At 41.9% G+C, this 20,172-nt stretch overlaps 1 protein-coding gene and 1 long non-coding RNA gene across 3 annotated transcripts in view; both read left to right on the top strand.

Annotated features, from left to right (window-relative positions):
- The window catches only part of LOC125936206 (uncharacterized), a 197,238-nt gene that overhangs the window by 137,336 nt on the left and 39,730 nt on the right, over positions 1-20,172 (top strand). The window lies entirely within an intron of this gene.
- LOC125936192 (60S ribosomal protein L30-like) lies at positions 18,340-18,728 on the top strand. The gene has a single exon (XM_049650169.1). The coding sequence runs from the start codon at positions 18,355-18,357 to the stop codon at positions 18,700-18,702; it is 348 nt and encodes a 115-aa protein (XP_049506126.1). The 5' UTR covers positions 18,340-18,354; the 3' UTR covers positions 18,703-18,728.

Below are 20,172 nucleotides of genomic sequence, written 5' to 3'. Positions count from 1 at the left end.
ATGTACACACACAGAGGAAAGGCCCTGTAATGACACAGAAAGAAGGTGGCCATTTGCAAGCTGAAGAGGGAGACCAAATCTACCAACACCTTGATCTTGGACATCTCCAGAACTCTGAGAAAATTGATTTCTGTTGGTTAAGCCACCCAGTCTATAGTATTTTGTTATGGAATCCCTAACAAACTAATGCAGCTATTTTTAAAATCTTTTAATGTTTGTTTATTTTTAAGAGAGAGAGAGAGAGAGAGAGAGAGAGAGAGAGAGAGAGAATGAGCAGGGGAAGGGGCAGAGAGAGATGGAGACACAGAATCTGAAGCAGGCTTGATGCAGGGCTCAAACTCATGGGCCGTGAGATCGTGCCTTAGCCAAAGTCAGACATTTTACTGACTGAGCCACCCAGTTGCCCCTAATGCAGCTATTAATTTCTTGGCTGTATCAGGTTTAAATTCAAATCTCTTTCAAACACCTAACCTTAGGAATTGGGGTCAATGAATTTGGAGGAATAACAGCTTTAGTATTTCTCAAGTCAAACACAAAGCTCCTTTTAGGACCCTCTAATGAAATAAACATGCCCTGGACAAGGACCCAAGAATTCTAGTTTCAAAGAAGTAAAACTACCATTACTTGCAAATGGAATAATATTGTATATATAAAATCCTAAGGAATCCACTAAGAATATATTTAAACTAATAAATGCATGCAACAAAGTTGCAGAATACAAGATTGGTATATAAAAACCAACTATATTTCTATACACTAGCAATGAAAAATTTGAAAATGAAATTAAAGAAACATAATAATAACATCAAAAAGCTTAATATACTTAGGGACGCATTCAACAAAAGAAATTAAAAACATATACTCTGAAAACGACAAAACATTGTTGAAGGAAATTAAAGAAGACCTCAATAGATGGAACACCATCCCATGTTCATGGGTCAGAAGACTTAATATTGCTAAGGCAGAAATATTCTTCAAATTGATGTACAGATTCAACACAATACCCTTTAAAATCCTAGCTGCCTTTTTTTTTTTCAAAAATTGACAAACAGATCCTCAATTTCATATGGAAATGCAATGGACTAAGAATAACCAAAACAATCTTGAAAAAAGAAGGAAAAAAAGAATAATTCACATCTCTCAATTTCAAAAGCTAATATATAAAATTACAGTAGAACAGTGTGACACTGGATACTATACAAGGATAAACATACAGATTAATGGAAGAAAATTGAGAGTTCATAAGTAAATCCTTACATTTATAGTCAGTTGATTTTAACAAGGGTACCATGATAATTCAATGGGTAAAGAATAGTCCTCAACAAATAGTTCTGGAACAACTGGATATCCACATTCAAAAGAATAAAATTGGACACCTCCCTTATACCATACACAAAAATTAGCTCAAAATGGATCAAATGCCTAAATGGAAAAGGTAAAACTGTAAAGCTCTTAGATGAAAACATAGGAGTAAATCTTTGTGTTCTTGAGTTAGGCAATACCTTCTTAGATACAATACCAAAAGCACAGGGAACAAAAGAAAAAAGAAATAAATTGAACTTCACCAAAATTAAAAACTTTTGCACGGTGAAAAATACCATTGAGAAGTTAAAATACAACCCATAGAATATAATAAAATATTTACAATGATATATCTAATAAGAGACTTGAATCCAGAATATATAAAGAACTCTTACAAATCAATAATAAAAAGACAGATACTTTTTAAATGGCCAAAAGAATCAAATAGACATTTCTCCAAAAAAGATATACAAATGCCCAATAAATATATGAAAAGATGCCCAATATCATTAGCCATAAGGGAAGTATAAATTAAAAACAACAATGAGATACCACTTCACACCCATTAAAATGGATACAATAAAAAAGACAGATAAGAACAAATATTGGTAAGGATGTGGAAAACTTGGGATCCTTATGCATTGCTGGTGGAAATGTAAAATCATACAGCCACTTTGTAAAATACACTGGCAGTTCTCATAATGTTAAACATAGATCCATAGTCAAAAAGTAAAAACAAATGAAATGTCCAACTAATTAACAGATGAATAAAATGTGGTATATTAATGCAGTGGAATATTATTCAGCCATGAAAGGAATGAAGTACTGACACATGCTAAAATATGGATAAAACTTGAAAACTTTATGCTAAGTGAAAGAAGCCAGTCACAAAACACAATATATTGTTTGATTGCATGATTGCCTTTATATGAAATGTCAAGAATAGATAGAGAAATCTGTAGAGACAGAAAGTAGATTAATGGTTGCTTAGGGCTGGAAGGATGGGAGAAATGGGGAATGATGATTAATAGGTATAGGGTTTCTTTTTACATAATGAAAATTTTCTGGATGGCAGCACAGTTCTCTGAATGTGCTAACAATCATTGAATTATACATTTTAAGTAGATTAATTGTATTATATTGTATGTGAACTATATCTTAATAAGTCTGTTTAAAAATAAAACTTTCTGCAAAAAAAAAAACAATAAGGAAACTACCTTTGGCCCTTACTACATAGCAATCTTTCTGGATCCAGTTTCCTGAAACAAAAAAGGTGGAAATTAAGCCACACAATTTCCAAGTTTTCTTCCATATCTAAAATTCCCAAATGTATGTAATTTAAGAAAATGAGTTGAGGAAAAGAGATGGTATCTGGGTGTATGTGTCTAGGATGGGGTCATTTGGAGAGAAATGAAGAAGGAGGGGGACAAGAAAAAGACTAAAAGAGATAGAGATGCAGGGACAAGGGATGTGAGCTCAGAGAGACAGACACATAAGAGACACAGAGGCAAAACTATACTCAAAAAGAAGGAGAAATTCACCAAATGCATGTGCAGATCAGTCATCCATTCTTCCATTTAGCAAAATTTACTGAGGACCTAGGAAGCCAAACTCTGTATTCAGTAGTAAACCAGGCAGACTGAGCCACTGAGCTCAGCAATTAGAAGCACAGCAGTAATCAGGCAACGATAAACATGGGTAGTGAGAGCTGGGATGCTGTAGTTCAAGGTGCTCTGGAAGTACACAGGCTGCATGCATGCACGTGTGCACACATGCATACACACATTCACACTGCACCACACCCAACACATGCAACATTCCCAAAAGTCAAATCAGTTTTGCAGGGTGCACCATGTCTCACCTGAGGCATTTCAAATTCAAATACATGTTGTGTTTTTACAAGGATGGGCACAAATGGGAATGACATCTTTTATTCTCACTCTGAAGTCTCTCTGAAGTCTCTCTGAAATGAGGCTCAAGGAAAGGATTCATCCCTCAGTTTGGAGATTCCCCCTACCCTTTCTCCTTTATCAGGAAGGACTGGCTTTGGAAACAGAGAGGAATGTGACTATTACAAGCACACCAGCCCTACTCCTCTGGGCTTTCAGCTGGAAAGTTCCAAAGCACATTCTGTTTTATTCTGCTTCCATCCCATCCAGACCTGGCCCAATAAAGACATCATGTGTTGCCTATTTCCCCTGTCTTGTGGCTCCTCTACTGCTGACGGTATGACATGCTGACAGCATGAGAGGGAATCTCAGCTCAACAGGGAAAGTAATTCTGTTCCTTGTACAGTGTCTGCAATAAGTGACCACCAGGTTATATCCATGTCTGGAGAGTCACACACAAACACACACCAGCCCCCCACTCCCGATCAACCCTGATTCCCTGATCCTTGACCATGGGACAAGAGTGACACAGGGCATAAGCATCTCTCCCACATCATGGAGACTGACCTCCAGTCTCCTAACAATTAAAAGGTTAAGATCTATAACCACTGCACTTTGAGATTGAAATGCAGTTTGAGTGTCTCTCCGCTTATAGATCATGCACTTTTGCTCTCATGTTCTTGGCTGTGACCCTTGTGCTGACTCTCAAGTGGTCCCACTTTACCTCTCTAAGAGATGCCTATGCAGCACAGAACAGAAAAAGTGTTTATAGGGGGGAAGGGGGGACAAGGTGGGCTATGCCACAGTTTCCTCCCCTGTAAAATGGACATAATCACTTCTATCTCGGGATTGTTGACAGGATGAAATGAGATGTGTAAATGCCTTGGCGCAGAGTCAGTGCCTTGGAGAGACATCCGCAGTTTGGGCCCATTTGGTGGCCCAGTCCCCCTTCTTCTGGTAACAGCAGCAGCATCTTCATCGTGCCTGTGCTTGGGGTGGGGATAGCTGACTCCACTATGGGAGTGGGGCTGTAACACAGGCCTGGCCAATCAGAACACCCCATGACCCTAGCCCTGGTGATCAAGGGATGGACACATGACCCTGACTGAGCAGTAAAGTCATCTCGGTGACTTTCATTGGAACAATTGGGAGACTTCTTGCTGCTGGGGTTTCTGAGAGGATAGGATATAAGCTGGGAACTGTAAGTGCCAGGTTGCCATCATGAGACAGAGGCCACCTGAGAAGAGATCCAATACCAAGGACAATTGAGAAGTAGAGGGGATGAGCCCCATGCATCCAACTGCATCTGAACCTGCCCTAGACCTGTCAGTTATGTACCCCAGAAAATCCTGGCTATTGCCTAATCTAATCTGAATAAGTTTCTGTTCCATGCAGACAAGAATCTTGGCTAATGCAAAACTCACTGGATTTGGCTTACCCTTCCCCTTTCCCACTGCCATTGGTCTGGAGGGGCCTTTCTTGATTCGTAGAGACTTTGCCAGGGCTCATATCCCCATCCTCAGTCTCTTTCCCTTCAGTCCTTCTTCCATCACACTGATCATTCTCTGCACAGGCTTAGTCATGTTACCCCTCAGTTTACAGGACTCCTTGACTCGCCAGTGTCTGGAGAGCAAGTCCTGGCTTCCTCAGCTCTACCTTCAACACCCTCCACAACCTGACCCCAATTCCTCTTGTGTTTCTTTTTTAACTGAGGTGTAATTGACATATAACATTAAATTAGTTTCAGGTGTGCAACATAATGATTCAATATTTGTATATATTGCCAAAAAGGTCTCTACTATAGTTCTAGTTAATATCTGTCACCATATGTAGTTACAAATTTTTTTTTCTTGCAATGAGAACTTTTAAGATCTACTTTCTTAGCAACCCTAATTCCTTTCGAGCTTACCTCTCACAACCATCTCCAATGGCTCTGTGCATACTGTGCCTGATTTACATCAACCCCATCCCCTACTCTGCAATGCTTCCCTACTCTCTGACCCTGTGCCTTTCCCCAGAAAACCTTCCACTTCTTACCTACCTGCCAAAATCCCACCTACTCAATTATCTTCTTTTCCAAGAAGTCTTCACATATGGCCAAGGCAGAATTAATGTCTCACTCCCCTGAATTTACTCCCTTGTTATATATACTACCTGTCAGCCTATCCTTACTTAAGAATAATGTATATACATCTTGAGAGCAGGGGGCATGTTGTAGTTGATTCTGGATCTCCCTGGGGCCCTCACACAAGGTTTGCCTAGGATAGGCCCTTGGTGAATCTATTGACACAAGACCCCAGCTCCCCGCCTCACAAACTCTGAATCCTCCACCCTCTCCTTCACTCTACTCTAGGAGAAAGGATCCTAATGTTTGAATCACATTTACTCTTCACCAGGAAACTTTTTTAATTGTGGTAAAATATACATAACATAAAATTTATAATTTTAAGCATCTTAAAGTGTACAATTCAGTGGCATTAAATACATTCACATTGTTGTACACCTATTACCGCTATCTAGCTCCAGAATGTTTTCTTCACCCCAAAAGGAAACATCATATCCATCAAGCAGCTGCTTCCCATGCCTCCTCCCCACACCGCGCCCCCCCCTGCTCTGCACCCACCCAGGCCCTGGAAATCACTAGTTTGCCTTTTGTCTCCATGGATTTGCTTGTTCTGGACATTTCATATAAATGGAATCCTACAATATGTGGTCTTTTGAGTCTTTCACGTAGCATAATGTTTACAAGATTCATTTATGTTGTAGAACATATCAGTACTTCATTCCTTCTTATGACTGAATAATATCCCATGGCAAGGATATCTCTCATGTTGTTCATGCATATTCATCAGTTGATGGACATTTGGGTCATTGCCACTTTTTGACCATTGTGAATAGTGCTGCTATGAACATTTTTGTACAAGTTTTATTTGAACACCTGTTTTCAGTTTTCTGGGGTATATACCTAGGAGTGCAATGGCTGGGTCATATGGGAACTCTATGTTTACCAGGAAGCCTCCTACACTTCCCATCTCCAGCCCTCATCTACATCCTGGATCTGCTTGGCTGACTTCATCTTGGAAGAGTCCATCAGCTTTTTATAAGGGAGCTATTTCATCTTGATTGTTGTCTCCTGATGGCAATCCTTACAGGGCATTCCTAGTCTTTAATATCAACCTCTTACTATTTAGAGTTTCCTATTGTCTATTTCAAATCCACTGTTTAGTTTGTTCCTCACAACATCACTACAGAGTAGATTCTATTATATCTGTTTTTCAGATGAGAAGGCTGAGATTCAGTGGGGTGAAGGGACTTGACAAGGTCACAGCCATTAGGGTCCCAGATAAAACTGACTCCCACTCCAGTGTCCTTTGTGTACCACCACAGTGGCTCTCTCTCTATCAGCCACTCTGTCCAAGGTCTTTTTAAAAAATAATTACCTTCTAAATTTATTCTCAGATCCACCTTTGTTTAGAAATGCCCCTTGCTAGGTGACCAATCAATGCTGGCACAGATTTCTGCTACACTCTGCCAGTTGGCACTTCATTTATAATTATATTTAAACATTTTTGCCTATACCAAGGAGATGAACTTTTGCCTTTTCTGGGTCTTCAAGAGTCTTCTGGAATCCTGAGTTAATGCTCCCTTTTGATGTTGATATGACACTAACTCTGAGCATGTCCCATAAGCTCAACCTCAGTTCTCAAAAAGTTGTTCCACCCGAGAGTATCTCCTCCCCTACTCAGGATGAAGCTGTCTCTTGGACTAGAGTCACCTGACCTCTTTGGAGCATAAAACAAAGGCACAATGACCTCCAGCCTGCTCCTTGGAACTTCCCATCCTAGTGTCCTATGTCCAAACAGGACTAGAAGACTATAAGGAACAAGGCAAGAATGGAACAATCACCATTCATCAAAGGCATACCATGTGTCTGATACTTTAGGTATATTTGCTCACTCAATCCCCTGACTGCAGAAGGAGGCAAATGTTATTTTGCAGATAAGGAAAGTGAAGCTCAGTGTGGTGCTGTGACTTGTCCATAGGGAGATCTAAGGGTGGCCAAGCAGGACTAGAAACTAGCAGAGCCCATCCTGTACCCACTCTAGACACTGTCTGCCTCCCAGGGAGAAGCTTTTTGGGCTGACTTGGCCCACTTAGAGCCTGCCCTGGCAGTTCTACAAGCAGCAAGGGCTTTCTAGATGCCACATGACCCACCTTGTGTGCACTCAAGCAAGAATGTCTCTTGCTAGCTGTTTCCAAAGAGTATTCTCTGCAACCCTTTTTCTGGGTGATTTTGTTAGTAGCTGTGAAAATAAAGGTTTCTGTGTTTAAGTACATTTGGGAACATCAGCATTGGACAGATTTCTGTACTGTAGGGCTTCTCAGCCTTTAGGAAGCCAATATGCAGGATAAATCTTCAAGAGGGAAGTACAGGGGCACTTGGGCAGTGCCATTGGTTGGGCATACGACTCTTGATCTCAGTTCGGGTCATGATCTCATGGTTCATGAGTTCAAGCCCCACATTGGGCTCTGTGCTGATGATATGGAGCTGACTTGGGATTCTGTCTTTCCTTCTCTCTGACCCTCTCCTGCTTGTACTCTCTCTCCAAATAAATAAATAAACTTAAAAATTAAAAAAAGAAAGAAAGAAAGTATAGAATGTTTCCCAAACTTATTTGACCATGAATGTTTTCTCAAGGAGTATCTCAATGTGTTTTCCTCAAAGCCTAATCACAGATGCCCCAGGCCCTCTCAGGCTGGTGGGGAGCCAGAGGTGAGAAGCAGAGCGGTTGTGCACATGGACTCTGGGGCCAGGCTGCCTGGGATCATTGCCCAGCCCTGCTGCACAGTAGCTGGGTGACCTTGGGCAAATTACTCCATCTGTCCCTGCCTCAGTTTCCCCATATGTGAAACACAGATGGTGATAACTATGTAGATTATATAATACAGGTAAACTTCTTAGAACAGTATTTGGCACATAGTCAGTGCTCACTGTTAGTTGGCATTTTCAGTCCTTCACAAGCCTTGCAAAAAGGGATTCCTCACATATTTCCTCAGAACTAGCAGTCTGCACATGGCACTCTCTGCCCATAGGCCAACAGCATCCTCTCAGTTTATAAAACCTCTTAACCAAGACAGCAGGAAGCCCCATAAAAGCCAGCCAAGGTTCCGTAGGAGTAGCCCTTCTTAAACTTGATGTCTGGGAAGGCCAGCCCGTTACAGACAGGCACATAAGATTCAGAAGACCCAGATTTTACACCCAACTTCCTCATTTTCCAGTGGGATCTTGAGTTTCCTCCCCTATAACATAGAACATAACAAGGCTCTAATCCAGGGCCTTCTCCACAGAGAAGGGTGGAGTTAGAGCACTAAGCAGGCAGAGGGGCTGGATAGCAGGACAGCACCAGTGACAGGTGGTAAGTATGTTCTCCTTTTGAGGAAATGGGAGAGGGTACCTATGACAAAGGTGCTTGGGTAGTGAATTAGGATAATTGACAGTAGCTTCTGCAACAGGCCCCAAATCTCAGTGCCTTTGAATGTACACCTTGCTGAGCTAAGTCTAATGCAAGTTGGGATACCCACCTCTATCTTCTGGCAAGAAGTTCTATAACAGAAAATCCCATGTGGAATATATAAGTGGGTGTGTGGATGCCAAGCATTCCTGGATGACCCTGGCTGCCAAAACTGTGCTCCTCTGTTGCCCAGTTGTGTTCCCCTCCCCTTTTTGGAGAAGCAAGACTTATTTGCCCGCTGAGTTAATTCTCCCAGCTTCTCTAGGGCTCTACAAGCTCAGGAGTCTCTGGTTGCCTGGTTGACTGCATTATAGTGTTTTAATTTCTCACCTCTGGGAGCATCAGGCCTCACCAGTCCCCAGCCTCTGGCAGAGATGGTTAGCATTCTCTGAGTATTCCTGTGTTCCTCTTCATTCCCAGCCTCTCTTGCTGTTGGTTGGGGCCCAGCCACTAATTCTGGCCAAAAGATTGTATGTCACCTCTGGGTTGAGGCACTGAGAGCCATGCCTCCTGCATCCCTCTCTTCCTCCATTGAGATGGCTCTGTGTTTCATAGGAAAGCTGAAAGAACCAATTCAGCAACATATGTGCCCCCTCACCCTAAGTGTCATTTCTCCAGTTGTGGTTGGCAGACAGGACCATCCAGGAATTCTTGGCATTTATACAGCCATTTAATGCTAGATACAGCTTCCATATGGGGTTTTCTGTTATTAAACTTCTTTCTGTAATTTGAAGTATCATGACCTGTGATTCAGATACTCCCAATACTACCATGAACAGTGTGCCAGGTGGCATGTCTCAGACTATAATGTGCACACAAATCACCTAGAGGTCTCATTAAGGTGCAGATGCTGACTCAGTAGGTTTGAGGCCACACTCAGGAGTCTGCATTTCCAACAAGCTCCCAGGTGATACTGACGTTGTTGGTCCTAGACTGTGCTCTGAAAAGCAAGGTGATGGGGCAGGGCTGACTTATTCACTAACTATGGTGGGAACCATGCATAGTGCCCATGAAAATGTCTTAGTTTCTTTTAAAATCAGAAGGGAAAAAAAGTAAACTTTCAGGCCAAAAAAATGTCCTGATAGATAACATTAATGTATTTATATCAACAGTTATAAAATAAATTTCTTAAGGAAGAAGGGACCCATGGAGACAAAAGTGCCTAAGGCCCACAAAAATCCAATGTGGCTTTGGGACAGGGCAGGGGCACAGGAGGTGGTGTTAGGCTACATATAATGCATAAAACCATGAAATCCAGAGAATCCATGCGAGGTTATACAGAGTATATGGCTGTGTGGTTGTCTGGGAGGATCACATGAGATACAATCAGACAACATGCTTTGCAGAGGGTAGCTAGCTGCTCAAATCATTTTAGGGGGTCTCCTCAGGTTCTCCAGATCTCTCCCACTTAGGAAGCTCTGAAGAGGTATGCAGGGCCTCATGGAGGTCCCCAAATTCTGGTCCCAAATTTCTTCCAAGGGACTTCCAGTCTTTTTTGCCTAAGACCCCATTCCATTGTTCACATCCATCTACTCCCAGAGCCCAAGGACTTAAAGCAGCTGACCCTGTAGTGTGAGGGAAGAGGAACCAGGCTCCAGAGGCTGCTTTTGTTAGTGACAAACACAACACATCTCTGATCTGAACAACAAATGTCCAAAGCATGAGTCAAATGCCTTGTTAACAGGAAAGAGAAAGAATAGGCATTCCCTTCAGCAGTAAATGTTTTCTCATATACACACCCTTCCACTTTACTCTAGACCCAGTGCCAGTTCTGACTGCCCAGAAAGGCACTGTGTGGGCTTTTAGACAATGGATAATAGCTGATTCTTCTAACCCACCTGCAATCCTCCTTATCACATATGCAGCAACTGACAATGTCAATACTCCAGGAGGACCTCAGTCATATGACCATTGGGGTGAATCACTGGGCCTTGGGCATGAATAGTGCACAGATGAGGAAACTAAGGCCTCAGAAGGCAGAAGTGATTTGCTTAAGGTCACAGAATGATTTGGAAGCAGAGCCAAGCCTAGAACCTGGGACCCCTACTTATAATGTTGTCTTCATTTCAGCACCAGGGATGGATACTGGAAGATACACTCTATCTTCAAACCTAGGAGTGTCTGTTCATTCACTGACTCACTCAATATCCACCAATAACCTGCTACAAACTTGCCATGGTTCTAGCTTACCTTAATACCTCTCTATAAATCCATGAAGACCTAACCTTTTTAACAGTCTTACCTGCCTTGGGGCACCTGGGTGGCTCAGTTGGGTAAGCATCTGAATCTTGATTTTGGCTTAGGTCATGATCTCACAATTCATAAGTTCAAGCCCTGCATCAGGCTCTGTGCTGGTGGTGTGGAGCCTGCTTGGGATTCTCTCTCTCCCCTGACTCTCTCTCTCTCTGCCCCAACCCTGCTCACAATCTCTCTCTAAAATAAATAAATCAACTTAAAATAAAAAAAGTCTTACCAGCCCAGCCACTACCTCCTCCTAGCCTGAGAGCTTCAAGTGTGAGATTCTGTCTGCTGATAGGCTGCATGCACTTTGAACCAAGGGCAATCAAGCCTTGACCTTGCCTCTTTCCTGAGTTAACTAATGAACCTCAGAAAGCCTTGAGCTTCAAGCAAAAGAAAGATAATCAGCAAAAGAAAGATAATATTTTTACCTATCTCACCTATCAAAAATATGATAATATATGTAAAGCACTTAACATGGTATATAGCTGGTGTTCAACAAATGATAGCTGTTGTAGTAATGATAAGAAGTACACTATTATCACTCCTGTTATTGTCAAGCAAAACAAGAAGGCTCCTGAAGAGTTCAGCAAGTGGAATCTTCCCCTCCAGGACTCTAAAAAGGCAGGCTTACTTTCTTTTTGTGTCTGAGAAACTTCTTATAGACTGTAGGAGTCATGAGAAAGGGACAACTTGCCAAGTGTTTCTGGGTCTAATTTGCCAGATCCTTGAGGTCCATCCCCACACCACTCTTTCTCTGCTGAGCTGAAAAACCATCTGCTTCTATCAGTGTAAGGCCCTGTGATCCTCAGACCTGTTGAAATTGTCTGTACATGGTGACAACAACAAAGAAATAAAGCTACCTTCCAATACAACCACGTGGAAAACCCACATGCAAGGGATATGATTAGTTATCTAAGGAAGTGACTCAAGAAATTGTCTGTAAATGTGGCTGAAGGGTGAGGAGGGATCTCCAGATGACAGAACAGGAGGATGATTATGAGTTTACAGAGAACAACATCCTTTGGAAAGACTTCTGCTTTCAGCAATTTGCCCTTCTTTAGGAAGGACCCCTGTATATAAGGAATGGTTCCCCATGATCCTATTGCCTGTCCTCAGCTGATTAATACTGACCCACGATGGGCCCATCATGTTCTCTCTCCCAAGACCTTGGACAGAGACTAAGAGTCCCTGGACCCTGGTTGAGCCAGGGCTCTGCCCTAGAGCAGTGGTCTTCAGAGTGAGGAATGAGTGCTCATGGAATACGCAAGATGATCCAGGGGAACATGGGAAGACAACTGGAAACTGTTATTAAGTTCTACTTTCTTTGTATTATATAAGCAGATTAACAATGGGGCCTTCATTCAGTCTCTATGTTGAAAGGCCACTGTCACATCCAGTTTGTGAGATGTCCTGAAGGAACAGGGGAAATTCTACAATGCTAAGGGATTGACATAACAGCACCCTCATGTATTCATTTGCTTTAGTGAAGTATGACACAGTTTGTATGTGCCCAAGTAAGTGGATTAGTGAAATATATTTATCTAGGTTTAACCAAACCAACCATCATAAAATGGGCTTAAAAGTCTTCTAAAAATAAAATAAAATAAAATAAAATAAAATAAAATAAAATAAAACAAAATAAAAGTCTCCTGCAAAAAAAAAAAAAAAAAAAAAAAAAACGTGGAATGAAGATACTACTAAGATACTACAAACACCACAACAACCCTCAAACATTTTTTGCAAACTGGTGAATCAAACTGAAAATTTTACTTACAATTCAGTAAGTAAAGATGCCCTTCTTCTACATCAGCTATTTGAGCTCGTTATCCTCTTCCTGCTCTCCCTCTCTCCCTGCCTTCCCCCTGATCTATTCTGTGCCCATGTTTCCAGATGACATCTACCAGATGTATCACTTGGGCTCCCATGCTTGTTTCCTGAGATTGGCCAATGGTCCAGGAGGAGGTGGGAGGAGAGAGAGGTTGGGGGATTTTCTTCTCTGTTCCCACTTGCTGCAGCACTACATCTCTGGCATGAATGTATCCCTTCTTAACTACAGCTCATTCTGGAGGGACCTTCTTCCCTGGATCCCCATGTCACTGGATTATGGCCTCACTATTTCTTTCTCCTGCCCCTTCCAGCTAGGGCTAGTAACAGCCTCCCGCTGCTGCTCATTCTGGGGTGCCTGGGCACCATCTTTTGTAAGTAGTCCTTCTGTTAAAGTCTCTTGAGCCAGTTGAGTTGGATTTGGTTCCTTGCCAGAAGACTGATTGTTACAGTATCTCATTTACCATGACAGTCATTAAACTGAGGGGTTATCCAAAGAGCTGAGATTTTAAAACATAATGAGCTCTCTCAGTAAGGAATACTCTTAAGGAAAGAAAAAAAAAGCCGGTGGCACTGTTTAAAAAAAATAAAGCATGATTTTCATATATTATTTCATCTTTCTCAACCCTTCAAAATTTCTATTTTTATGTGTTTTATAAAATAACTGGCTTATTAATGTAGCTCATGAATATGACTTAAAGAAATGCACATAAATTGGAGGTGCATACTAAAACAATTTTTTTAACTGATGAGATGAACCATCAAAAAACCTTTGCCCTAGAGAAGACCTCTGCTCTAGGAAAAAAAAAAAAAAAAAAAAAGGTAAGTTCCTGCTGTCATGTCCCCAGCACTGCCCTGGGGATTGCCTTCCCAATACCTGCCTGTCTACTTTTTCCTTTGATTCTCTGAACTACCTTCCAGCAAACCCCATCTTTCTCCAGAATAAAACGGGACTCCAAAGACAAAGGCTGATTTAAGGCTTCCAGGGGAGAGACCCCTCTTGTGCTCTGGGGAAGTCTCTCTGTTGTAGGCAGAAATTACTATCAGGCTCTAGCCTAGGTGAAACACCCCCTCAGAACGTTCTACCTTCTGAGAAAAATTTTCATCTTCCAGGCATTTTGGTCACTGGAAAGGATTATCTCCCACCATACATTAGCACACAGACATTCAGAATTATATACTTCAGTCTCTTATGAGTTTGATTATCATGAGTCAGTCTCCATGTGAACAATCAACTCCAGGCCACTGACCAGGCTTAGGAATAGGGCTAGGACCTTGGAACATCCCCCAAGATGATGCTTTTTAGGGAGTTCTCTTGGCATTCAGCCATCTAGGTTCCTCCTAACAACACTTAACCTCATCACCACTACCTTCCAACCTACATTAGGGACTAGTTGGACCACAGCTGGGAAACAGGAAAGACGTCTTAGGTGAGAAGCCCAGAAAGACATTATATTATTTCTACCAGTGAATCAAGCCCAGGTTGAAAATATCACGATGAGACAGCCCTTTGAAAAACCTGACAATTTGGAGCCACAAAATAGAGGAGTCCCATGTGCTCGATGTTAACCTGGGCTTGAATAATAGTTATTATTTGTTGAATACTTATACACAAATAAGTTCTTTAAATACACTAATCCATTTCATCTTCATAACAATTCTTTGAACAAGACACATCATGACCAGCCTATTTTATATGTCAGGAAAGTAAGGCAGCAGAGGTTAGATCATTTTGCCCAAGGTCACGCAATATGTTGCAAGGCTGAGACTTGGTTCAGGTCATTTGACTTGAGAAGCTGGGGTCTCAACCACTACTCCATGCTGCCTCTGAGGCAGACTGGGTGACTATGGCAGGGTCTATGACCTTTTAGGGCACAAGACTTGGTGAGACAGAGAGTGTCTCAAGACTCAAAGTGTACAACATGGCATTTCTTATGATAGAGATTCTAGACTTGTACTGTATTTTCCTACCAGAGGAAGGGGCTTGTTCATAGACAAGGTTATGAAACATGATAAAGATTGTCACATATTGAAAGAAGACAGAGATACAGAGTAGAGTTGTCCAGCATCCTGCCCCAAAGCTCAGGGCATTTTTGTTCTGAGAAGCAGTGCCAGGACCCCCTAGGCTCAAACTACAGGAGCAGACACAGAGGATGGACATTCTCACTCTCCTCTATGGCCTGGGTGTATGTGCCACAGACAGATGGAAGTTGCCACAGATTAGGCGTCTGATGGTTTTTTATTTGAGTCCCCTTTCTTTACTTACTAGTTAATATTAGTTGTTTTGAGTAAGTGGACTGTGTCAGTTGCTCACAAATATCTCCATTAGATGGCTACGGTCTGAGTTTAACAACATATTATATATATAAAACACCTGGCACAAACAGCATGCTCAAACAATGGTAGTTCCCATCCCCTCCTTTCATTGTCCATCTACATGAAGGATCCCAGAGGAAGAGGTAGTTAGGAGGCCATTTGCTCCTTGACTGGAGCTGCCTAAATGGAACTTGCATGAAAAAAAATTCACACCAGATACTTCTAGTTGGATGCTTGTCTTGTCCACAGAAGGACTGCTCCTCAAACAGGTGCCCACTAGGCATGTCAGGAAGAGAAAGGGTGAAGTTCCATCAGGCAGGAGAGAGAGGAGCTGGGGGTGCTCACCTCCTCGTACTACATGGCAGCCTCTGCAGCCTGAAAGCTCCCTACCTGTCACTAGGGTGTGGCACATCTGCTGGTGTACATCACCTCAGAGGCCAGCTTTGCAACAGGGCTTGGGTCAGCCCTCACTGAGGCACCATTAGGGGCATCATGCTTCTTCTCCTACATGATTGTTTCATTGGTGTGGGAGGAGCCACAGAATGTAAGACTCCCGACTCCCCCCCCCCGCCCCCCAGGGGAATGGCTATGTTTCTTTTTTTTAATATAACTTATTGTCACATTAGCTAACATACAGTGTATACAGTGTGCTCTTGGCTTTGGGAGAAGATTCCCATGGTTCATTGCTTACATACAACACCCAGTGCTCGTCCCAACAAGTGCCCTCCTCAATGCCCATCATCCATTTTCCCCTCTCCCCCATCCCCTTCCCATCAACCCTCAGTTGAAGGAGAAAACCAAAGCAGGAGGCATCACAATCCCAGACTTTAGCCTCTACTACAAAGCTGTAATCTTCAAGACAGCATGGTATTGGCACAAAAACAGACACATAGACCAATGGAATAGAATAGAGACTCCAGAATTGGACCCCAAAATGTATGGCAAACTAATCTTTGACAAAGCAGGAAAGAATATCCAATGGAAAAAAGACAGTCTCTTTAACAAATGGTGCTGGGAGAACTGGAGAGCAACATGCAGAAGAATGAAACTAGACCACTTTCTTACACCATTCACAAAAATAAACTCAAAATGGATGAAGGACCTGAATGTGAGACAGGAAACCATCAAAACCCTACAGGAGAAAGCAGGAAAAAAACCTCTCTGACCTCAGCCGCAGCAATTTCTTACTTGACACATCTCCAAAGGCAAGGGAATTAAAAGCAAAAATGAATTATTGGGACCTCATCAAAATAAAAAGCTTCTGCACTGCAAAGGAAACAATCAACAAAACTAAAAGGCAACCGATGGAATGGGAAAATATATTTGCAAATGACATATCGGACAAAGGGCTAGTATCCAAAATCTGTAAAGAACTCACCAAACTCCACACCCGAAAAACAAATAATCCAGTGAAGAAATGGGAAGAAGACATGAATAGACACTTTTCTAAAGAAGACATCCAGATAGCCAACAGGCACATGAAAAGATGCTCAACGTCACTCCTCATCAGGGAAATACAAATCAAAACCACACTCAGATACCACCTCATGCCAGTCAGAGTGGCTAAAATGAACAAATCAGGAGACTTTAGATGCTGGAGAGGATGTGGAGAAACGGGAACCCTCTTGCACTGTTGGTGGGAATGCAAACTGGTGCAGCCGCTCTGGAAAACAGTGTGGAGGTTCCTCAAAAAATTAAAAATAGATCTACCCTATGACCCAGCAATAGCACTACTAGGAATTTACCCAAGGGATACAGGAGTGCTGATGCATAGGGACACTTGTATCCCAATGTTTACAGCAGCACTTTCAACAATAGCCAAATTATGGAAAGAGCCTAAATGTCCATCAACTGATAAATGGATAAAGAAGTTGTGGTTTATATATACAATGGAATACTACTTGGCAATGAGAAAGAATGAAATATGGCCTTTGTAGCAATGTGGATGGAACTGGAGAATGTTACGCTAAGTGAAGTAAGTCATACAGAGAAAGACAGATACCATATGTTTTCACTCTTATGTGGATCCTGAGAAACTTAACAGAAGACCATGGGGGAGGGGAAGGGGGAAAAAGTTACAGAGAGGGAAGGCGGCAAACCATGAGACTCTTAAAAACTGAGAATAAACTGAGGGTTGATGGGGGGTGGGAGGGCGGGGAAAGTGGGTGATGGGCATTGAGGAGGGCACCTGTTAGGATGAGCACTGGATGTTGTATGGAAACAAATTTGCCAATAAATTTCATATTTTAAAAAATAATTAAAAAATAAAATCTCAGAGGGTGTGTGAGTGAAAAAATATATATATAGCCTTGAAATATATGGCGGAAAAACTCTGAAAAAAAAAAGTCTCTTATAGTTTGCCTCACTCTCCAGGGGAATCTCTGTCAGATGGTGGGTTCTGACAATGGTCAACCTGACTGGCTTAGCCCTTTCCTCTTCCCTTTCTCTTGGGAATGTTCTCCCTGTAGGGGACACTCATTCTGCTCTGCATTTCCTTGCTTTATGATTTAAGGGGACCTGCCTCCACTAGAGGGCACTCCAGAGGGCTGGGGTAAGTAGGCTTTAGAAAGCCTGCTTGTCAATTAATTTCCAACAAAGGAAGCAAGAATATGCAATGGGAAAAAGGCAGTGTCTTCAACAAATGGTGTTGGGAAAACTGGACACTCAGATGCAAAAGAATGAAACTGGACCACTTTCTAACACCATACACAAAGATAAACTCAAAATGGATTAAAGACCAAAACGTGAAACCTGAAGAGAGTACAGGCAATAATTTCTCTGACATTGGCTGTAGCAGTATTTTTTCTAGATATGTCTCCTGAGGCAAGGGAAATGAAAGCAAAAATAAACTATTGGGACTATATCAAAATAAAAAGCTTGTGAACACTGAAGGAAACAATCAACAAAACTACAAGACAACTACCAAATGGGAGAAGATATTTGCAAATGACATATCCAATAAAGAGTTAGTATCCAAAATATGTAAAGAAATTATACAACTCAACACCAAAAAACCCCCAAATAATCCAATTAAAAAGTTAGCAGAAGACATGAACAGGCATTCTCCAAAGAGGACATACAGATGAGGAACAGACATGAAAAGATGCTCAACATCACTTATCAAGAGGGAAATGCAAATCAAAACCACAATGAGATATCATCTCACACCTGTCAGAATGGCTACAATCAAAAGCACAAGAGCCTTTCTCTCTCCCGGCCATCTTGGAGGTTGCTTTTGGCTGGGTCCGTCCTACACCTAAGGCAGGAAGATGGTGGCCGCAAAGAAGATGAAAAAGTCGCTGGAGCCCAACAGCTCTAAGCTCCAGCTCATTATGAAAAGTGGGAAGTATGTGTTAGGGTACAAGCAGACTCTGGAAATGATCAGACATGGCAAAGTGAAACTGGTCATCCTCGCCAACAACTGCCCAGCCTTGAGGAAATCTGAAATAGAATACTATGCCATGTTGGCCAAAACTGGTGTCCATCACTACAGTGGCAATAATATTGAATTGGGCACAGCATGTGGGAAATACTACAGAGTGTGCACACTGACTATTATTGATCCAGGTGATTCTGATATCATTCGAAGCATGCCAGAACAGACTGGTGAAAAGTAAATCAAATAAAAGTTTTCTTGGGGCGCCTGGGTGGCTCAGTCGGTTAAGCGGCCGACTTCGGCTCAGGTCATGATCTTGCGGTCCGTGAGTTTGAGCCCCGCATCGGGCTCTGTGCTGACTGCTCAGAGCCTGGAGCCTGTTTCAGATTCTGTGTCTCCCTCTCTCTGACCCTACCCCCATTCATGCTCTGTCTCTCTCTGTCTCAAAAATAAATAAATGTAAAAAAAATTTTTTTAAACAAATAAAAGCTTTCTTTAATAAAATTGGCTAGAGCTTGTTTTAAAACCTGAAAGAAAAAAAAAGTACAAGAAACAACAAGTGTTGGTGAGGATGCCATTTACTGGCTTTGTGTTGTTGGACAAGTTCCTGGCCCTCTCTGTGCCTCAGTTTCCTGATCTACATAACAGAGATAATCACAGTAACTACTTCAGGGGGTTGCTGTGTGGACTAAATGAGGTACTGCCAATAAAACCTTAGAACAGCACCTAGCACACAGTAAGTACTCAATAAGTGTTAGCTACCCTTGTTATTACTTTTATCCAATAAGCAAACTTTATAACTCTACCATAAATGGAAAAAGCAGTACGGCTTATACCACAAGGTGAGAGGAGTTATACAAATAAATGAAAACACTTATTAAATACTAGCTATTGCCTGACAAAGGCTCCAGGCTCAAGGCTCGCTCTCATTTTGGCCAAGAAGGGAGACAAGCCAGGGTCTGAAAGATGTTGAAGGCACAGACAGTTCAAGCCAGGGTGAACAACTTGTCCTGAATTGCCTGGGACTTCTGATTTTAGTGCTGAAAGTCCTGTAGCCCCTCTCATTCCCAGGCTACATCAGATGGAGGCTTTCTTCTTCACAGCAGGACTAAAAATAACTCACAAGGGAATAACATTCTTGTGATGTGAGTTCGTGTGTTTAGGGCTGAGTCAGTATCTCACTTATTATCTTGCAGAATAAGTCACACCTTGGGCCACACCACACAAGCCTGCCTCTGAGAGCTGGGTTTTCAAATGTCATACATGTACAGAAAAGCCATCATGTGTGTACCACTGAAGCAGTCCCCAAAGAAAAATCACATTCATAAGGGCCCAAGAAAAGGAACAGTGATCAAACCATGGCACAGCTAAAATTACTCTATATTATACAACCATTGAAAAATCATGTTTTGAAGTATCTTTAATGGCATGGAAAATGATGCATAGGGGCACATGTACCCCAATGTTTATAGCAGCACTTTCAACAATAGCCAAATATGGAAAGAGTCTAAATGTCTATCAACTGGTGAATGGATAAAGAAGATGTGGTTTATATATACAATGAAATACTACTTGGCAATGAGAAAGAATGGAATCATGCCATTTGCAGCAATGTGGATGGAACTGGAGGGTGTTATGCTAAGTGAAATAAGTCAGTCAGAGAAAGACAGATATCATATGTTTTCATTCATATGTGGATCTTGAGAAACTT

Source organism: Panthera uncia, chromosome D1 (genome assembly GCF_023721935.1).
Source record: "Panthera uncia isolate 11264 chromosome D1, Puncia_PCG_1.0, whole genome shotgun sequence".
In the NCBI taxonomy this organism is placed as follows: Eukaryota; Metazoa; Chordata; class Mammalia; order Carnivora; family Felidae; genus Panthera; species Panthera uncia.
Note: the sequence above shows the minus strand (reverse complement) of the source record. Positions and strands in the feature narration are given on the sequence as shown.